Source organism: Pipistrellus hanaki (assembly GCF_964339955.1).
Source record: "Pipistrellus hanaki genome assembly, chromosome: 6".
Lineage (NCBI taxonomy): Eukaryota > Metazoa > Chordata > Mammalia > Chiroptera > Vespertilionidae > Pipistrellus > Pipistrellus hanaki.
Window position 1 is genome coordinate 6,311,513 of NC_140508.1, and position 18,022 is coordinate 6,329,534.

General features: G+C 64.0%; 2 protein-coding genes across 11 annotated transcripts; both read right to left on the minus strand.

The window, feature by feature from the left end:
- Window positions 1–1,576: 1,576 nt before the first annotated feature.
- ZNF512B (zinc finger protein 512B) lies at window positions 1,577–9,444 on the minus strand. Of its 5 annotated transcripts, none has more exons than XM_084887369.1 (17): window positions 9,355–9,444; window positions 7,533–7,655; window positions 7,102–7,244; window positions 6,641–6,769; window positions 5,721–6,523; window positions 5,382–5,608; window positions 5,206–5,277; window positions 4,963–5,109; window positions 4,611–4,723; window positions 4,439–4,531; window positions 4,155–4,253; window positions 3,906–4,076; window positions 3,591–3,785; window positions 3,281–3,382; window positions 2,950–3,012; window positions 2,539–2,637; window positions 1,577–2,327 (listed from the first exon to the last, which is right to left on the minus strand). In XM_084887369.1, the coding sequence occupies exons 2-17, from the start codon at window positions 7,651–7,653 to the stop codon at window positions 2,082–2,084; spliced, it is 2,823 nt and encodes a 940-aa protein (XP_084743495.1). In that variant the 5' UTR covers window positions 7,654–7,655; window positions 9,355–9,444; the 3' UTR covers window positions 1,577–2,081. The 5 variants fall into 5 exon arrangements, with proteins under 5 accessions (XP_084743495.1, XP_084743494.1, XP_084743497.1 ...); XM_084887368.1 differs by having other exon boundaries at window positions 4,599–4,723; XM_084887371.1 differs by lacking the exon at window positions 6,641–6,769 and having other exon boundaries at window positions 4,599–4,723.
- A 159-nt stretch (window positions 9,445–9,603) lies between these two features.
- Window positions 9,604–17,889, minus strand: SAMD10 (sterile alpha motif domain containing 10). 6 transcript variants are annotated; one of them, XR_014795290.1, is made up of 7 exons: window positions 16,441–16,951; window positions 13,884–14,065; window positions 13,638–13,809; window positions 13,200–13,300; window positions 12,817–12,960; window positions 11,484–11,551; window positions 9,604–9,944 (listed from the first exon to the last, which is right to left on the minus strand). XR_014795290.1 is itself a non-coding variant. In XM_084887383.1 (5 exons), the coding sequence occupies exons 1-5, from the start codon at window positions 17,624–17,626 to the stop codon at window positions 12,938–12,940; spliced, it is 576 nt and encodes a 191-aa protein (XP_084743509.1). In that variant the 5' UTR covers window positions 17,627–17,889; the 3' UTR covers window positions 11,694–12,937. The 6 variants fall into 6 exon arrangements, 4 of the variants coding, with proteins under 4 accessions (XP_084743509.1, XP_084743510.1, XP_084743508.1 ...); XR_014795291.1 differs by lacking the exons at window positions 9,604–9,944; window positions 11,484–11,551 and adding an exon at window positions 11,694–12,575; XM_084887383.1 differs by lacking the exons at window positions 9,604–9,944; window positions 11,484–11,551; window positions 16,441–16,951 and adding an exon at window positions 17,569–17,889 and having other exon boundaries at window positions 11,694–12,960; window positions 13,160–13,300.
- Window positions 17,890–18,022: the final 133 nt, after the last annotated feature.

Genomic DNA, 18,022 nt, shown 5'->3' on the forward strand with positions numbered 1-18,022 from the left:
TTGGGCAGCAGCCCCACACCCTCTTTAGGGGGTTAAAGTGCTAAACTTCAAGTTATCCAAGCCCCCACCTCTTCCCACACATCTAGGCGGGGGTCCCACTCCAGGGGCCATCTGTGGACTTTGGAGGGTGACCTGGAAACACCCCCAGCAAAAACCAGCCCCCTACACCCCAAGGGCCGAGTACCTGAGAGGCTGGGGCAGGCTGTCCCCAGTAGAGGTGCTGAGGTCCAACCTCCTCCAGCCATTGGTGACAAGGGCAGAGACAGGGTACCTGGGGCTCCTGTCAGTGCCTGCTGCCCTCTCCCCTCCTGAGGCTGCCCCTGCGGAGGCTGCCTGGCCCACCTGCACCGGCTCTACACCAGTGACACCCAGGGCACTGTGCCCACCCTGCCTGACACTGGGTCACCCCCGTGTGCCTTGTGTGTGACAGGAAGGATCCACATCTCTATCCCCCTCCTTCCACCATCAGCCAGGCTGCCCAGGAGCAGAGCCTCTGGACAAAGAAGCCAGAGACAGGCAGCATGGCCTGGCCCCTCAGCCTGGGGAGTGTCCCCCATGCAGGGTGCGAGAGCCCAGCCCAGCGTGAAGCCCCTCCTCTCCAGGGCGGGTGAGGATGGCAGCGTGGGGCAGGAGGGTGCCCAGTCAGTGCTGCCTCCCTGAGGGGCCCTAGCCCAGCCTCCAGATCCACCGTTGGCACCAGGAGATCCTTAGCACCAAAATGTCAGATTGTTGTAAGTTTTTGTATAAAAAACAGAATAAAAAAAGGTTGTTACTTGTCACAGCCACAAGACTGGCATCCACTACACACCCAGGAGAAACAAGCACACAGGAAAATATCAAAATTCACATCGTCCAGGATCGGCAAGCCGAGCCTCAGCCCACCCACCCCCGAGGAAAATAGCCTCCATCCAAACCAGTGACGCTGAGTGTCCTCTTCCCGAGGCAAAGCCACAGCTGGAAGGCGGGGCCCAGGAGGAGGCCAGAGGTGTCGACCCACTCCTCCAGGTGCCCTGGACTCCAGCCTGAACCCAACTAGCAGGCCTCGCTGTCCTCAAGGCCCCAAAGGGAGCCAAGACAGCCCAGAGCTCCCATCAACCCACTGTGACCTGGCCAAACCCCCGCTGGCCTTCAGCTCTCACATCAAAAGACCATACACCCAGAAACAAAGGGGCAGGTAAAAAAAGGGTAGGGTGTTCCCACAGGAACCTGGCCACAGGCCGAACCTGACCAGCAGACAGAAGGCTGCTTCCTGCAGCGGTCACTCCACAGAGCTGGGCTGTTCCCTGCCCCACATGCCCACGGCCCCAGGGCCCAGACTGGTCTATCCCTAACCGAGCAGGCTATCCCAGCCAGGCCCGCAGTGACGGCAAAGCTGGAGCGGGCTCCTTGTGGCCCAGCTCCTGCAGCCCTGCAAGCGGAAAACCAGAGGCGCCCCCTGCCCCAAGCAGGGAATACCGCTGGGGATGGCAGAGAGCCATGGGCACAAGCCAGTGGTCGCGGCCCAAGCACAGCAGGGTCACACGGGCAGGGAGGTGGCTGGAGAGGTAGAGAACAGAAGCTGAGGAACCAGAGACGGGCAGGGTGAAGGGGACGGACCATCGGGTCAGCACGGCAGCGGTCAGACTCAGGGTCTGTCCAGGGAGGTAGCTGGGGGTGCTGGGGTTCCAGTGTTGGATGGAGAGGCGAGGCTGCTGAGGTACCCTCATCAGACCAGAACCAGGGACCCCGAGCCTTGGGCCTGAGGACGCAGGTGGGGCACGCAGCTCACGTGCCCGGGGCCAAAAGGCATCTGGCCGCTCGGCACCACCCCACGGCACCGAGGCCCAGGCTGCAGACCTCCTCTGCCCCTCCAGGCTCTGCCAGCCCGAGCCCTCCAGGCGATTGCACTTCTGTGACTGCCCTGGCCCTTCTCAGGGAGCCCCAGCCCGGGGGGCCTGCAGCAGCTGCTGCCCCACTGGACAGAGGAGGAGGCAGGGGTGGGGCTGGGGAACTGGCGGGCAGGGCAGCCCAGAGCTAGCTACCCCACCCCGGACAGAGGAGGGCTCGGCCAGCATGGGGCCGGGCCCTGCCCACCACCGTGCTCACTTCTCGGGGGACTTGCTGGCTCCCACCTTCCGGCCAGTGGAGCCCCGGGCCCCCTTGTCTCTGCCTCCTGGGGGCCAGTCCTCCTGCGGGGGGGCCATCTTGGGTGCAGGCTCTTCAGGGAGCTGCTCCTTGGGCCTGCGGCCCCGCTTCTTCCCGCCTGCCAGACTCTTCTCCTTCCTGGGGGCCAGCAATTCCTGGCTCCTGTATTTGGGCGGCGAGTCTGCCGAAGTGCGGAACCAGTTCTGGGGAGAGAAAAGCAGCCGTAGAGGCCCCGGGACGGAGGGCACCGAGCTTCTCGGCCCTCGGGAAGCTGAAGCCGCTCGGACGAGAAGCGCGAGAGGCGCCGGTCTTTCCACGGTGACCTCTCCCTCAAACAGCACCGCCCACCCCCACCGCCGGCCAGTCCGTCCAGGACAAGGCCCCGCGGCCCCTCGCACAGGCTGTGCCACCCACCTCTGCGTGGGCCTTGAGGATGTGGTACTTGACGCCACTCTCAGAGCTGAACTCCTTCGGACACAGCAGACAGTGGTACTTCCCCACCAGGTGGTCTCCCTGCAAGACACGGCAGCCCGTCAGGGTTGGCCCGGGCTTCGCCCCCTGCCGCTCCGGGAAGACGGCCCGGCTTCTCTGGGGGGTCCACATGCCCCCGGCACCCACGGGAGCAGCCCGTGGACAGACCAACGTGGGACTGACTGACTAATGTCTGTGGCTGGGGATGGCAAAGGGTCCTGGGCCGAGGTGGGCACGGAGCACCAGCTGGTCCTGGGCTCCCGGAAGAGGCTGCCCAAAGGCCACGTCCCATGTTCCCCGTGCGGGGTCCCGGGCACTGCTGAGCACCGGGCATGGAGGACAGCCCGGACTCACCTTGCTGCAGCTGGCGAGGTGCGCCTTGAGGCCGGACACGCTGGAGTAGATGGCTTCACAGCACTGGGCGGGAGACAGTCATGGGGAGGACCTCCTGGCAGCGCCCCCACACAAATCATAGCTCCCACCCCAGGGAGACTTGTGGGCGGGCTGGGCCTCGGGGGCTGAGGTCGAGGCCTCTCTGCCAACAGGGTTCTGTCTGAGCACCCTGCAGAGGCCCAGGGACCACAGGTAGGCCGGCCACTTGGAAGGCTGTCACCCAGGCCCATACCTGGGCTCTGTCCCTAAGTCCCAGCGTCCCCACGCCCGCCCACAGCCTGCCCCAGCTCACGTCATTGGGACAGTTGACGTGGCCTTTCTCCTTGACTTCGTTCTTCCACGTCTCTAGCAGCTGGGGGCTGAGTGTGGGGAGGCCTGGCCGAGTGTAGTTGAGCTGTGAAAACAGGCAGGCAGGCACCGGGGTGAGCCCGGCAGTTGGGCAGAGCTGACAGCGACACGCCCACTGCTCTAAAGAGGCCCTCAACTGTGCCCTCCACAGGGAGAGCGGAGCCTCCGAGGTCAACGCCGGCCCCGGCCCAGGGGCAGGGCCATCGCAGGGAACCCAGGTGGAGGCACATCCTGCTCAGAGCCCAGGCGCTCACCCGCGCCGTCTCAGGCACCAGGTCATCCTTCATCCGCCTCTTGGTCCAGTCTCGGGCCAGTTCGTCCTCTGCGATCTCCTGCAGGTGGAACACGGCCACCTGGGCCGACGTGCGGCGGATGCGGCCGCTGGGGGTCCGCTCGACACCAAACAGGTCCTCGGCCTCAGGGGGCTTGTCCTGGGGCTCCTCGGGGGGCTGCAGGGGAGGAGGCCCAGGTGAATGACAGGAGCCACGTGGCCTGCAGGTGCGGGGAGCCGGGCATGAGCAAGTGGTGGTACACACGCTCGGTGCCTGAAGGACAGGACTGCCACTCACCGGGGCGGCGTGCTCGGAGCGCACGTGGTAGTCATGGCCGGCCTTGGAGCGGTAGGTCTTGCCGCAGTGGGCACAGGGGAAGGAGGGACTGTCTACCTCGCAGGGCGGCTTCCCACAGCGTTGCTGGTGGTACTGGTAGCCCATGAGGCTGGAAAAGGCGGCCCCACAGCCCTGGGGGTCACAGGACAGTAAGAGGCCAGCAAGGGGCTGTGCCTCGCCCCACACTGTCCCACCTGTTGTCCCACTGACCTCCTGGGGGCAGCGCAGCCTCCCCATCTGCTTCAGCACCTTGCGCAGTCGCTCGCGCTCCTCCTGCTCACTCCCCTCGGAGGCCTCTGTGTCAGAGGGCTGGGGGGCAGGCCCTGCCTCAGTGCCAATCCCCATAGGGCCCCTGCCCCGAGCTGGAGCCACCGATGTCCATGGGCAGGCAGTGTGGGCGTGAAGGGTCAGCGGGCAGGGCTGGTGAGATGAAGGGAAGGCCTGTGGTGAGTGTCAGTGGTCAGGTTGGGTGGCAGCTGGGCCCTGTGGCGTACCTTGGCGCTATGCTCAGCCATGGTGTGGTAGTTGAGACCGGCCTTGGACTTGAACTGCTTCCGGCAGTGCTGGCACTTGAGGGCATCCTGCAGCTGCAGACAGGCGGCCCATGAGAAGCTGCTCTGGGCACCTCCCCACAGAAGCCCCGGGGCAGCTTACCTTCTGACACACCTCCATGTGCTTCCTGAGCCCCACGAGGGTCTTCCGGGTGACCACGCTGCAGGTGGGGCAGACAGCCTCGCCCCGTTCGTGAATGGCCCGCTGCCACTGCTCCTCAGCGCCACCTGCGGGGCAGAGCCAGGGCCTCAGGGCTGTCTTGGGCTCCCAGATGCCCTGAACGCCAAGCACACAGCCCAGGGTCCACACTCAGCCCTGCTCTGTGTGGCCCGGGAACCACCTCACAGTCAAGACCCAGCCCGCGCCCCACCACACGGGAGCCCCACCACACGGGAGCCCCACCACACGGGAGCCCCACCACACGGGAGCCCCACCACACGGGAGCCCCACCACACGGGAGCCCCACCTTGGGTTGAGTGGGCTACGGGGGCCGGCACCTCCTTGCTGACAGCGTTGGCAGGGGCCGGCACCTTCTTCCGGACGTCCTCAGGGCCAGGCCCCTCCTGCTTCTTGGCACGGGAGCCTCGGGATTTGTCCTCTGCCTTGGCCAGGCCTGTGTGCACATGCGGGTGGCGCAGGAGTGGGCCGAGGGCCTGAGCACACCGTGGTGAGCCCAGCCCCTCAGGAGCCTGGCTGACAGGGGCCTCACCTTTGAGTCCGAAGGTTCCCGAGATGGATGGCTGCTCCCCCGTAAACTTCTTGGGTGTCTTCTGCTTCCTTCCTGACTCAGGGGAGAGAAAAGAGGGCCGAGATCTGGTCAAATAACCATCGGGAGGCTGGCCGCTGCCCATCCTGCCTGTTGCCGCACCCCTCGCCCCGTCTTACTGTGCTTCATGCGCTCAGCTCCCTCCTCAGGCCGGGACACAGGCCCTGTGGCCCTTGGCGCCTCCTTGCCCCCCAAGGGCCTGCTGCCCAGAGGAAGGGGGCCACTGATGGGCTCTGTGCGGGGCTGGAGGGCTGAGCCCTGGCCTGCGCTGGACGGGCCACACTCCCCGCTCTCTGGCCGGGCCTGCTTGGGCGGGAGGGGGCAGGCGTCCAGGCCTTCGGCAGCCCTGCAGGAAGGGAGGTACGGAGCAGGAGGCAGGGGGTGAGGGGCTCGCGGTGGGCCGCGATCCCAGGCTGCAGCCAGTGAGCACCCCACCCTGACCTGGAAGGCACCCTTACCTTTTCTTCCCACTGGCCCTCGCCGTGGCCCGAGGAGTTTTGTTCTCAGACTTGGTCAGCAGCACCATTTTGCAGGACGGCGTGTGTCTGCCGATGGCCACGGGCCTGCTGACTGTCAGCAGCTTACTGACCACAATGGGCCTGCTGACTGGCACGGGCTTTGAGACCGGCACAGGTTTTGTAACCGTTACAAGTTTTGTCATCGGCACCGGCTTGTTTATGGTCACTGGTTTGGTGACTGGCACAGGTTTGGTGACTGGCACTGGCTTGCTGACTGGCACTGCCTTGGTGACGGGCACAGACTTGGTGACCGGCACAGGTCTAGTGACCGGCACAGCCTTGGTGATCGGCACGGGCCTACTGATTGTCACTGGTTTGGTGACCGGCACAGGCCTGCTGACCGTCACTGGTTTGGTGACTGGCACAGGCCTGCTGACCGTCACTGGTTTGGTGACCGGCACAGGCCTGCTGACCGTCACTGGTTTGGTGACCGGCACAGGCCTGCTGACCGTCACTGGTTTGGTGACCGGCACAGGCCTGCTGACCGTCACTGGCTTGCTGATCCCGATGGGTTTGCTGACACCCACGGGCTTGCCAATAGTGACAGGCTTGCTCACTCCAATGGGCTTGCTGACCCCAACGGGCCGACTGATGGTGACTGGCCGGCTGACTGGCCCAGGCTTGGGGGCAGACAGGGGACGGTCCATGTGGTTCCAAATCCGGTGCTTTTCCAGCTGAGTCTTGGAGGTGAAGGCGGCCTCACAGAGGGGGCAGGGAAAGGTCCGCCTTTCTGAGATGGCGCCCTGGGTGGAGAGGGCAGGCGTGGGATGGGCTGCCCAGGCCTCTGTGCAGACACACCCAAGCCAACAGCCGGGCAGGGTGGGTTCAGGCCTCCTCTTCCCCAGCCCACAGCCCCTTACCCCTTGGCACCGCTGGTAATGGTACTTGAGCCCGTAGATGCTGGGAAACTCCAGCCAGCACCCTGAGTTGGGACACTTCACCCGTGAGTGCACCTTGAATTCATCTTTCCACTGGTTCATCAGGGAGAGCTGGCGTGGGAAAGGCCAGGCTGCTGACCCTCAGCCACCCCGGCCTTTGTGGACCTGAGCCCCAGACTCAGCACCTGCTCTGGCCGGCAGGGCAAGCGGACTGCAGGAGCCCTTCGGCCTTGGGACCGCAGCAAGATCCAGGCCACCCTGAGCAGTGAGTTTGCTCGTGAGGGGCCCACGAACATGGGCCACGCCACGAATCCCTAGGCAGAGTGGCCCATTGATGTGGGCTCAGGGCGTGGTGCTGGACACGTGGATGGCAAGCAAAGGCAGGGCAAAGGCCTTAACAGGCAGACCCCAGCATGAGCCCACCCAGCCCTCGGGGAGCTCACGGGAATGTCTCGGAGGGCCTGGTTCTCAGCTTTCGGACGCCCCTTTTTCTTCCCTTCTGTCCTGTCGCTGGCTGGACTTCCCGGGTCAAAGCAGAGTGGGGCCTGGCTAGGCACTGTGTGCCCGCCCCGGGACACCGACAACCCTGCGGCACACGGCACATCAAGGCTTGGGGCTGCGCTCCCTGGAGTCTCCCCTGCTCCCCAGGAGGCTGGTGAGGTGGGGAAGCCTCACTGCCCTCTGATGAGGATGGGGCGGGAGGAAGGCTGTCGTCAGCCCAGGACAGGAATCCAGGGCCCCCGACGCCCCCACCCTGGGAAGGCTCTCAGGAGCCCAGGCAGCTCCCTGGACCCAGAGCTGGATATTCAGGAGGTGCCCACACCCAGCACAGCGGCGGTGCCAGCCTGGAGTTGACCTCGCCTGACCCTCTTACCCAGCTTTGGATCGTGCCGCACGGGAAGCCGGGCCTCGTTCTGGCTGCCATCCTTCCCAGGCCCGCTCCTGCTGGGCCCCAGGAGCCGGCGGCCGCCTCCAACACAGAAAGGATCAGCCATTGCTGCAGAGCAAGTGGGCAGACCTGTGAGGTCCATCAGGGCTGGCTGTCTTGCACCCTCCCCCGCCCACAAACAAACCTGCTCGCTGGCGGCGGAAAAGGGAACCAGCCTGCCTGTGCTCTCGGCACAGGGAACGCAGGTGAGGGGGCTTCTGGTTTAGGGGAGTGACTGCCCCGCTGCGCTCTCCCGGAGACCCATCAGCTCGGCAGGACCTCACCCCTCCTGAGACCCTCCCCAGGCCCAGTGGGCTCCATGCGTCCTGGACACAGCCCCGAGGTGCCGAGAGCCACGCACCTCACGCCCAGCGCAGGGTAGGTGGCCCCAGGAGAGGCAGGTGCTTGGGCAGCAGGCTAACAGCATTCCTTCTGGGGCCAATTATGACCCCACAGGCTGTTGGCACACAGCTGTGTTGGCCGGGCACCCTGGGACACCTTCCTTTCAGCCCCACCCAGACCCAAGGCGATGCCACCCTACCAGGCAGGTGCCCCTGGATCCTCCTCCCCAGGGCACAGGTGGGAGATGGCCAATGCGGGCACTGAGGCCCCTAACCACTCTCCCCAACTATGTGCGTCCCTTTCCAGAGGCAGGACCGGGTTCCAGTCCCTGTGCTAGTGGATCCTCTCCTCTGTTTGCTCCTGCTGGGCCCCCCCACCCCGATGGAGGCCTCATGCAGGCTGGGCTCCTCGGCCAACCTCCACCTGACTGGCCTCCTCACCTCCCCCAGGAACCTCTCTGTCCCCATCTACGGGGCCACCAGCACCACCCAGCCACGTGAGCCGGGGGGCTCTGAGCTCAGTCCTGCTGGGTCCTCTGATAGGGACGCCCAAGGCTGCAGAAGAGGGTGGGGAGGGGTCTGTGTGAACAAGGGACCCTTCTCCTGGCAGTTTCCAACTAACTTAGATCAGAGAAGATGGGAAGGGATTACAGAAGCTATCGGTAAGGCTGAGGTCAGAGGTCAGGACAGTCACTGCCCATTGCCAAGGAGGTGCCCATATCCTGGGCCTGGAGAGAGTTACAGGTTTGGAAAGCTCTGAACAAACTTCTCTGCAACTTCCAAAGGAGACCCGCTAACATCAGTCACCCAGCCCCGTGATGACCTCAAGTGCAGATTCCTGCTGGGACCCCTTTCCAGTCTTTATCCGGTTTGAGGGGAGAATTCAAAGTTGGGGACCCAGGAGGCAGAGACCCTCCTTCATCCAGGCCTGCAACTCTCACCCCAGGAGGAAGGGCTTCCACCTCCGGGAGCGCCCGCAGGGACAAAAAGGGGGGGGCCTCCGCGGTTGTGGGAGCACCACGCGCTGACCACAGGCAGCCACCGGGCACGACCAGGCCCCTGGGCCCCGGACCCAGCAGAGGCCGCCAGGGGATGACGCCGGCGGCTGGCCTCCGCACACCTGTCACCTGCGCGGAGAGGCCGGCCTGGCCCCGGAAGGGCCGATCGCGGGCGCCTGAGGAGGGGGAGGCATGAACCAAAATGGCGACTTTTTCTGCAGGAGGAGGAGGGGGAGGAGGAGGAGGAGGAGGGAGAGGGGGCAGGGGGAGGAGGGGGAGGGGGCAGGGCCGCAGCGCCAGCGCGGGGCCGGGCGCGGCGTGGGGCGGCGGGCGGCGGGCGGGGGCGCGGGCGCGGCCCCCTGCGCGCGGGGTCAGGGCCGGGCGGCGGCGGGCGGCGGGCGGCGGGGCCGGGCGGCGGCGGGCGCTTACCTGGGGGCCCGCGGGCCGGAGGCGGGGCGGGGGCCGGGGCCGGGCGGCGGACGGCGGCGCGGGCAGGCGCGGCGCGGGCCGGCGGCGGCGCGGGCTGCGCACATGCGCGCTCCCGCCCCTCCCACCTTTGACAGCTGGGGCGGGACTCTCGCGGTATCCTGCGCGGAGGGGCGGAGGGAGGGGGCGGCCGGCGGGGCTGGGGGCCTCCAGCACAAAGTGGCCATTCTGCTGCCCATGGGCGGGAGGCGCTGTTCCAGACAGTGGGGTAAACTGAGGCACCCTAGGGGCGCGGGGTCCTGCCCAGGCCCAGCGCGCTCGCATGGAAGCCAGCGGCCGCCGCTCCGTCCCGGCCTTGAGGCGCCCCGGGTCCTGGGGCCGAGCTTGGCGGCCGTGGCCTGCAGAGCCAGAGCTGAGTCCAGCCTCTTCCATCCGGCAGCCACGCCTCCGCCTGTGGCCGCCTCGGGACCTGGCTCCTGGCCTGAGGCCGCGCTTCACCGGGTTGCTGACCATTCAGACCAGCTGTCTGCTCTGGATGGGTGCTCCTGGACAGGGGCCACTGCCTCGCTCCTCTGTGCCCAGAACTGGGCCCCCTGCAGGGAAGCTGAGGTCAGGTGTGGGGGTGATGGACAGCAACCCCGCCAGGATGCGCGAATGAATGAAAGGGGGGAAGCAGTGCTAGTTGGAAACGAAGTTAAAAGGTTCGCCTCCTTCCCTGAGGCCATTCCCACCCCAGCCGCACTCTGCACCCCCCCCCCCCACTGACCCCACCTCCACCCGGAGCAGGTCTGGCTGCACTGCTGGGGGCATGACACAAAAGATGGCACATTTGAGGTCCACTTCTCACAGGGACCCTGGGGATCTGCTTCCTCAAGGCCAAGGTCTCACCATGAGGCAGAGGCAAGCTGGGGCACCCTGTGGAGAGGTCAGTCCGTCAGTCCTTCCCTTGGAAACCAGAAAGGCCTGTGTGACCACAGGATTGACACACGATTTTGGGAGAGGTCATCATGCGTGTCCCGAGGTACATCCAAGGCTGTCAGCTTTCCCTGTGTAAGTCTGCATGTCCTTGTATGTGATGTGTCAGTGTCGCTAGGTGTGTGTCCGAGTGACCATATATGTCAGGCAACATCTTCTTTGGACGTCAGAGTCAGGGTGTGTCTGTGTCTTGTAGGAGGTAGAAGATACTCGTGTTAGTTTCCAGATGGCTGGACACAGGGGGTGGAGTATGTCCGGACCTAGCAGACGTATGCTCAGGCTGCAGCATGTCTGGAGGTCAGGTCTCAGGTAATGTCATGTGTGTTTCTGTAAGTTGGGGTCACTGTGTGTCTAAGATACTGTGTTGGAGTGTGTTGCTCTGGGTCTGGATGCTGGAGTCATTGTGTCTCTGTGTTTGTGTCTGTGCTCAGACTGCAGGGGTTGGTTTATGCCTCTGAGTTACTATTGGTGTCTGGCTACTGCCTACATACATGTGTCAGAGCATGTGCTATGACCGTGTTTTTTTTTATGTTAGGGCACTGCCCTGTCGCAAACTATATGGGAGTTCCCAAAAGATAGCCACATCAAATCTCTGGAACCACCCAGCTGGTGTTGCTCAGTGGTTGTGTCAACCTATGAACCAGGAGGTCATGGTCAGTTCCTGGTGAGGGCACATGTCTGGGTTGCGCCTAGTCCCCAGTGTGGGGTGTGTAGGAGGCAGCCGACCAATCTCTCTCATCAATATTTCTTTCTATCCCTCTCCTTTTCTCTCTCTAAAAATCAATAAAAACATCTTTAAAAAAAAACAACCTCTGGAACCTGTGAGTGGGAGCTTCTTTGGAAAAAGTCTTTGTAGATGTGATGAAGTGAGGGTCTTGAGATGAGGTCGTCCTGGATTATCAGTGACAGTGTCCTCGTGAGAGGGAGATAGGAGGCAGACAAAAGGCGGAGCGACTGTGACTGTGAGGTTCTGGACAGTGACGTGTCTCTGGGTCCAGCGATCCTCAGCAGCCAGCAGAGCTGGGAAGGGTGAGGAAGAGGTCGCCCCAGCCCTGATGGTCTCAAACTGTGGCCTGCAGAACCAGGAGGAAATCGGTTCCTGTTGCGTGAAGCCCCCCAGCTGCCACTGGTTACAGCAGCCCAGGAGCCTGGCTCACCTGTGCCGGTGTCCAGCTGCAGTCCTCGGTCTGAGCCCAGCCTCTGCTCTGGCTCCTCCCCCTCGTTCCTGGGTTAAACAGGTGCCTGCCACGACGCGGAACCACTGCCCCCTGGTGGCTTCGGCAGGAGGCAGCTGGGCCGAGAAACCCCTGCTCCCGCTCAGGGCAACCCCACCCCTACAAGCCAGCTGACTGGACACCACACTGGGGCACTTGAGAACCAGGTTTATTTCTGGTCTTTTTATCAGAATATAAAAAAAGTGAACGCAAAAACAAGAAAGACAAGACGAGCTTGGGGAACAAGACAAAGGAGGGAGAAGGGGGCAGAGATGGGAGGGGCCCTTTGGAAAGGGCGAATTGCAATGCACAGAGTGGGGGACACTCAGGGCAGCCAGACAGGGCAGGGGACTTTCCAGGGGGATGGGCACCAGGCCAGCTTCCTGAAGCCAGCTGGGGGCACAGAGCAGGCTGGGGGCTCAGCCTCGTCTGTGCCGGAGGTTCGGAAGCCCCAGAGGAGCAGCAACCAGGGAGCAGGAGGCAGGAGGCTCAGGACTGCCTCCCGGACCCTCTGCCAGCAGCCCCGCCCCACTGCAGGCCTCCTGCGACTGCGCCTCACACTGGCTGGGTCTCCAGTGGGCAGCAGGGATGTCTCTTAGGAGAATCTAGGTTTTCCCTGGAAAAGGACAGGGGAATGCCCGCCCATCACTGTGCCTCCAGGGTGGCTTCATGAGCCTGAGAGGAGAGGCTTTCCCAAATCTAAGGCCAGGATCGGGCTGCCCGTGCTGGCGCGGGTCCCTCTCCTGCCTGTCAGGTCCTAGGCTCTTGGGCAATCCTGAACCTCTCTACCCTCACTTCCCAGGAGTAGATGCGGCATTTGAGGGGCGCATAAATGATGAGTGAAGGTGGTGGGCAGGTGCCTGGCCAGGGACACTGGTGACCATCATCTGGGCAGCATGTTGGCCTGCTGGGCCTGGGTAAGGGCAGGGAGCGGGCACACAGCATACAGAGCCTGGCAGTGTATCCCCCTCGGTGGGTAGTCCTCCCGGTGCAGGGAGGGTGCGGAACTGGACGAGTGCAGACAGCTCTCTCGTCCTGGGAGAGGACAGGGCGCCGGAGGAATATAAATAAGCAAACACTCCCTGGGAGTCTGGGGGACATCCAAACCCGCTCCTGCTCCAGGTGGCTGCCCCAAATGCCGCCAGCAGCACCAGGGGTGGGTTTGGGCTCAGGTCCTGGGAGGTGGCACACACTCATGAAGCCCCCACCAGCCCACCCCCAGGCATAGCCCGCAGTGCACAACCAGAGGTGGCTGAGGTGACAATCCTGGTCCCACCTTCCACTGGGCCAGGCGTGGCCCTTGGGGACTCCTGGAGGTCCGAGAAGGGCTGTGCCTCATCTTTGCCATGGGCTCTGGTCACAGTGCTGGGGTCTGGGGTTCAAGCCTTGGGCGACAACTAGGACATGTGTCCGAAGGAAGCTATGGGTGGATGGGTAAGTTGGAACGGGGCCTCTGGAGTTCTCCACACCACCCTGGGTGTAGGAGAGCTCTTATTTGGGTCCCACAACCACGCTCCTGAGGTCTACCCACCCGCCCTGTACGCAAGAGTGGGCAACTTGCAACCCGATCCCCCAGACCTCTCCAAGTCTCTTAGGCATTCGTGGCTCCTCCCACTGACCTTGGCTGAGCAGCTGCAGGCTCCGCCCCTCCTCGCGCACCTGCAGGCGCAGCACCTGCTGCAGCACCTCCTGCCGCTGGGCTTCCTGGGCCAGTCCCATCCGCTGCAGCTTCTCCGCATTCAGCCGAAGCAGGGCCCGGCCTGCAGGGACGGGAAAGGGGTCCGCCCAGGTCAATGTCCTGTGGATATCAGGAGCGAAGGCAGAGAGAGAGAAGTGGGGAGGGGAGGCGAGGCACAGACCCAAAGGCAGGGAGAAGGAGAAACAGAGGAAGAGAAAGGGGGGGTTAGAGAGAGAGAGGTGGGGGGGGGGGACACAGAGACAGGTCGATTCAGAGAGACAGGGAGAGACAGGATGGACAGAGACTTTGCAGAGAAAAGCCAGAGGAAAGGAGAGACTGGGAGAGACAATGAGATTCTGCAGACACGGCCTGGAGAGGCTGTCAGGAGAAAACGGCTCTCCTGGGGCCTGGCCCCTCACCGGTGATGGCGTGCTGGGAGAAGGCCTCCACGTAGATGAGGTAGTTGTGGGGGCAGTGCTTCTTCAGCCACTTGCACACGTCCTGCTGACTCCACAGGACCACAGGCCTCGTCAGGCCACCCAGTGAGGGGCTGGTGTGGTACAGGCCACAGCGGTCAGAGTACAGCCGGCCCTGTGGGGAGAGGGCAGCAGATGCAGTGAGGTGGTGGGGAGGGCCGGGGCTGAGCGGGGATGGCAGCTGGGTACCTGGGGGGCCTCTGTGCCAGGCTGCTGCAGGAGCTTGACTGGCCGGCCACCCGCTGCCCTCTGGCTTCGTGAGTCATGCCAGGTGAGGCTGGAGCCTGGCATCCGAGGCAGGTGGCAGGGGATGCTCTCCGCTGACACTGTGTGCTCCAGGAGGGTCCGGCAGAAGCTGAAGTGGGCAGTGGCTGTGGAGCAGGGCACTGGTCAGAATGGTCAGGGGCAAAGCCAGAGGCTACTCTCCTTGCTCAGCCCACCTCCCCTCCTCAGAGGAAGGAGCCGCTTTCCCAATGAGGGGTTCCCAAGAGGAAGCACCCTGCGCTGTCCTGAGAACCCCGCCTCACTCGAAGATGGAGAACAAACAAGTCCACACCCATGCTCTGGGGAGCAGGACCGCTGCTGCTGGCATTAGAGAGATGTGCCCACCAAGGAGCCCAAGACGGACAGCCAATGGGCTGCCCTGGGACAGCCTGGCCTCACCCTTGCCTTGGCACAAGCCACACCGAGCCAGGGCACACACGTAGGACCTGCCTGCTACCCGCCGTGTGGTGGGAGGCCCTCAGGTGGCCGGCCTGCCATCCTCAGGCTGAGCCCAGGCTCTGCACCTGGAGGCGGAGCTCCGCCTGCCTGGCTGTGCTCACTGGGAGTGGCTCGTTGACAAGAAGCCTGAACTCGGGCGGCCAGCACCGGGTTTCCTGCTCCGCCTCCCACCGGGCCGGGCCGGGATGGTTTCTGTGCGTGGTGCTGCCTCGCTGGCATAGGCTGCTCCATACAGGGTGCAGGGTGCAGCTACGTACTCAGGACCCTTGGAGATGTCTCTCCCTACAAGTTTATTACACCTGCCAACTTTTATTTATTTATTTATTTATTTATTTATTTATTTATAATACACTTTATTGATTTTTTACATAGAGGAAGGGAGAGAGACAGAGAGTTAGAAATGTCGATGAGAGCCGAGACCGGTTTGGCTCAATGGATAGAGCGTTGGCTTGGGGACTGAAGGGACCTGGGTTCGATTCCGGTCAAGGGCATGTACCTTGGTTGCGGGCATATCCCCAGTAGGGGGTGTGCAAGAGGCAGCTGATCAATGACTCTCTCTCATCGATGTTTCTAGCTTTCTATCTCTCTCCCTTTCTCTCTGTATAAAATCAATAAAATATATTTAAAAAAAAAAAAAAAAAAAGAAATGTCGATGAGAGAGAAACATCAACCAGCTGCCTCTTGCACACCCCCTACTGGGGATGTGCCCACAACCAATGTACATGCCCTTGACCGGAATCGAACCTGGGACCTTTCAGTCCGCAGACTGACGCTCTACCGCTGAGCCAAACCGGTTTCGGCAACACCTGCCAACTTTTAGTTTTACCATAATTTCTGGGCTTGCTGGTGACATGAGTTGGGGGAGGCCAGACACCTGGACAAGCCCCTCCCAAGGACTTGCACAGGTTCTGGCACACAGGAGGTGCCCAGAAACATTGTGAACGAGTGAATGGAGGGAGGGAGGCTCTGGGTAATGCCCACAAGTCAACAGGGCCCTGGGGCGCGACAGAAAGCTGGGCCCAGGCTTGCCCGGTCTTTATAGCATCCAGACTCTGACTCAGCAGGCAGGACCAGGTTCCCAGGCAGAGAACTTCCCCGAAAGAGTGAGAGACCTTCCCTCCACCGCTGGAGGGGAGGGTTTGGCCGTGTCCAGGTCTCAGTAAGCGGGGGTGGGGATGGAAGTAAGGGGGCCGCATCTTCCTCCTCCTTCTTCTTCCACCCCGTTCCATTCATCGGACTTGGCACCTCCCCCTCATTCTCGCACCCCTCTGTTATTAGATGGCCTCAGGGGACTCTAAACTTGAGGTCTAGGGTCAGACTGAGTGTGGCCAGTGTGGCCGCTGCCTTGAGGTGGCTTCCAGTACCGTGGGAAAGACTTATTCTAAGCGGCACCGTCTGGGGACAGGCGCTCGGCTGGGCTGCGAGGCCTCGCTTTGCGGCCCGGCCTGGGCGAGAGCGCGCTGCTCTGGGCAAACCAGTCCGACGCCTCCGCCCGCGCCGCACCGGTCCCGTCCCGGCCAGCCCGGTCCCACCCATTTCCGGACCGAGCTGCAGGTGGGATCTCCGTCCACACGCCCGTCCTTCTCTCCTCCCAGCCCAACGTCTTAATTCTACAGCAGAAAACGGGGTGGGGGAGCGCCCGAGTTGGGCTGTGGCCTTGGCCCACGCAAAGGGCTGGGGAGGGGGTGTGTGCGCGTGTTTTACCCCCGAGCGAAGAGAAAGGGAACCTCACGGCGGTGCCAGCCTAGGGACAGGGACCGAGAGCGGTCACCTCCCCCAAGCCAAGGGAGCGTTGATCCCAAAGGCCTGAGGCCGCGGCACCCCAAACCCAGCGCAGGACAAAGACATAGGAACCCCGTTCAGCAAGGACGAGACACACACACACACACACACACACACACACACACACACACACCCCGCTCCGCCTGCCTCGGCTCAGAGTCCGCGAAGTCCCGCCCCCGGCCCCCCGGCCCCCCGGCCCCAAGCCCCCAGCCCGCGAGACCCCGGGGCCAGCCGCGCTCACCGTCCACATCCCGGCGCTCTCCGAGCCCGGCGCGCACAGCCGCGGCGCGGCCTCGCGGGGGGCTCAGCTGGGTGCTCAGCTCCGTGAACATGGGGCCGCGCACACGCCCCTCGCCGCGCAGGGCGGCCGTGTGGCCGGCGGGGAGCGTGCGCCGCCGCCCCGCCCCGGCCGCCCCCGCCCGCGCCCGCACGGTCCCCGCGGCCCGAGTCTGCGCGGCGCGGCACCTGCCGCGGAGCCGGCGCGGGCGCGCTCCGGAGGCCGGAGGTGTGTCGGCGGCGCGCGGGCTGCGGCGCAAACGTGGGGTCCGCCAGGGCGAGGGCGGCCGGCGCCCGGGGCGGGGACTGAGCGCTGAGGGGTCCTGGCGGCTGCAGGTGCGAGAGGCGGGGGCCAGCGCACCGCCTCCCCTCGTGTGCGTGGCAGGAGGGTCTTACCTGCTCCTGGGACCTCTGCCCCCCGGGGCCCAGGTCAAAGGCCACTTCCCTCCATTCTCCCACCTCCATTTACTCCTTTAACTTACTCCTTAATTTACACATTTTCCAGTGTTTTCCATAGGTCTCTCCCTCAAGTGGGCACTGCTCCCCAGAAGTCAGTTAGACGCCCCTGGCCTCCCACCACGCTGTGAACTCTAGGACCGAAAGGGTCTATCCCCTCCCGCAGCCCCGGAGTCTGACGGCGCCCAGGGCTTGGCGCTAACAGGGCGGCGCAGGGAGGACCTCGGAGGAGGCTGCAGAGGGGTGTGTTTGCTCCAAAGAGAAGCGCTGAGCGGGCGGGGCTGCCGGTCTAGCAGAAGGCCCGCGTTCTTTTCTTCCGTTCCTCCGCTCTGACGGTGTTTTCCCATTGACTTTGAGAGTGGAAGGGGGAAAGAGAGAGAGAGAGAGAGAGATGGGATGTGAGAGAGACACATCAATTGGTCCTGGAGGATGGAGCCTACAACCGAGGACAGGAATCGCACCGGGGACCCTTCGGCTGCTATCCACTGAGCCAAACCGGCCAGGGCAGGTCAGACTTTCGGCTGGAGTTCTGCCTGAGTCTCGCCCAGGTTCGTGTGGGGCGTGAGCCAAGGCGCCATGGACTGTGCACGGAGTGGTCATGCATGTCCACCTAAAGCTTGCCACAGCGGTGACCTACCTGTCCCCACGCTCAGCAACACCCGCAGTGGAGACGCGCTGGGCTCACCCTCCCACATGCTGAGTCCCCAACCTCTGCGCTGCGTTCATTTGCTTTCCTCCATCCGCTCCCCCGGGCTGGGCTCCCGCCCTCTGGAGCGGCGAGGGCCCACGGGCGGCGGGGCCTGTAGAGGGTCTGTGCCCGCATCGGACCTGAAGCTCGGGCAGCGGCCCTTACGCAGGAGCACACGCCGGCAGGGTGCCCACAACCGCGGCCCCCGCCGCCCAGCTCTGCACAGCACTCAGGCGTGGTGGGGCCTGCGAGGCCGGGCGACTCCGGGCAGCAGGCGGGTGAGCCGGGCGGCGCAGGCAGCGGGAGTGGAGGGCACGCGGAGCAGGTGCCGCCGCGCTCCGGTCCGCCGGCTGGTCCCCGCGGCGTCCGGGCCGGGCGGTCGGCCCGCCGCACCACTGGAGGC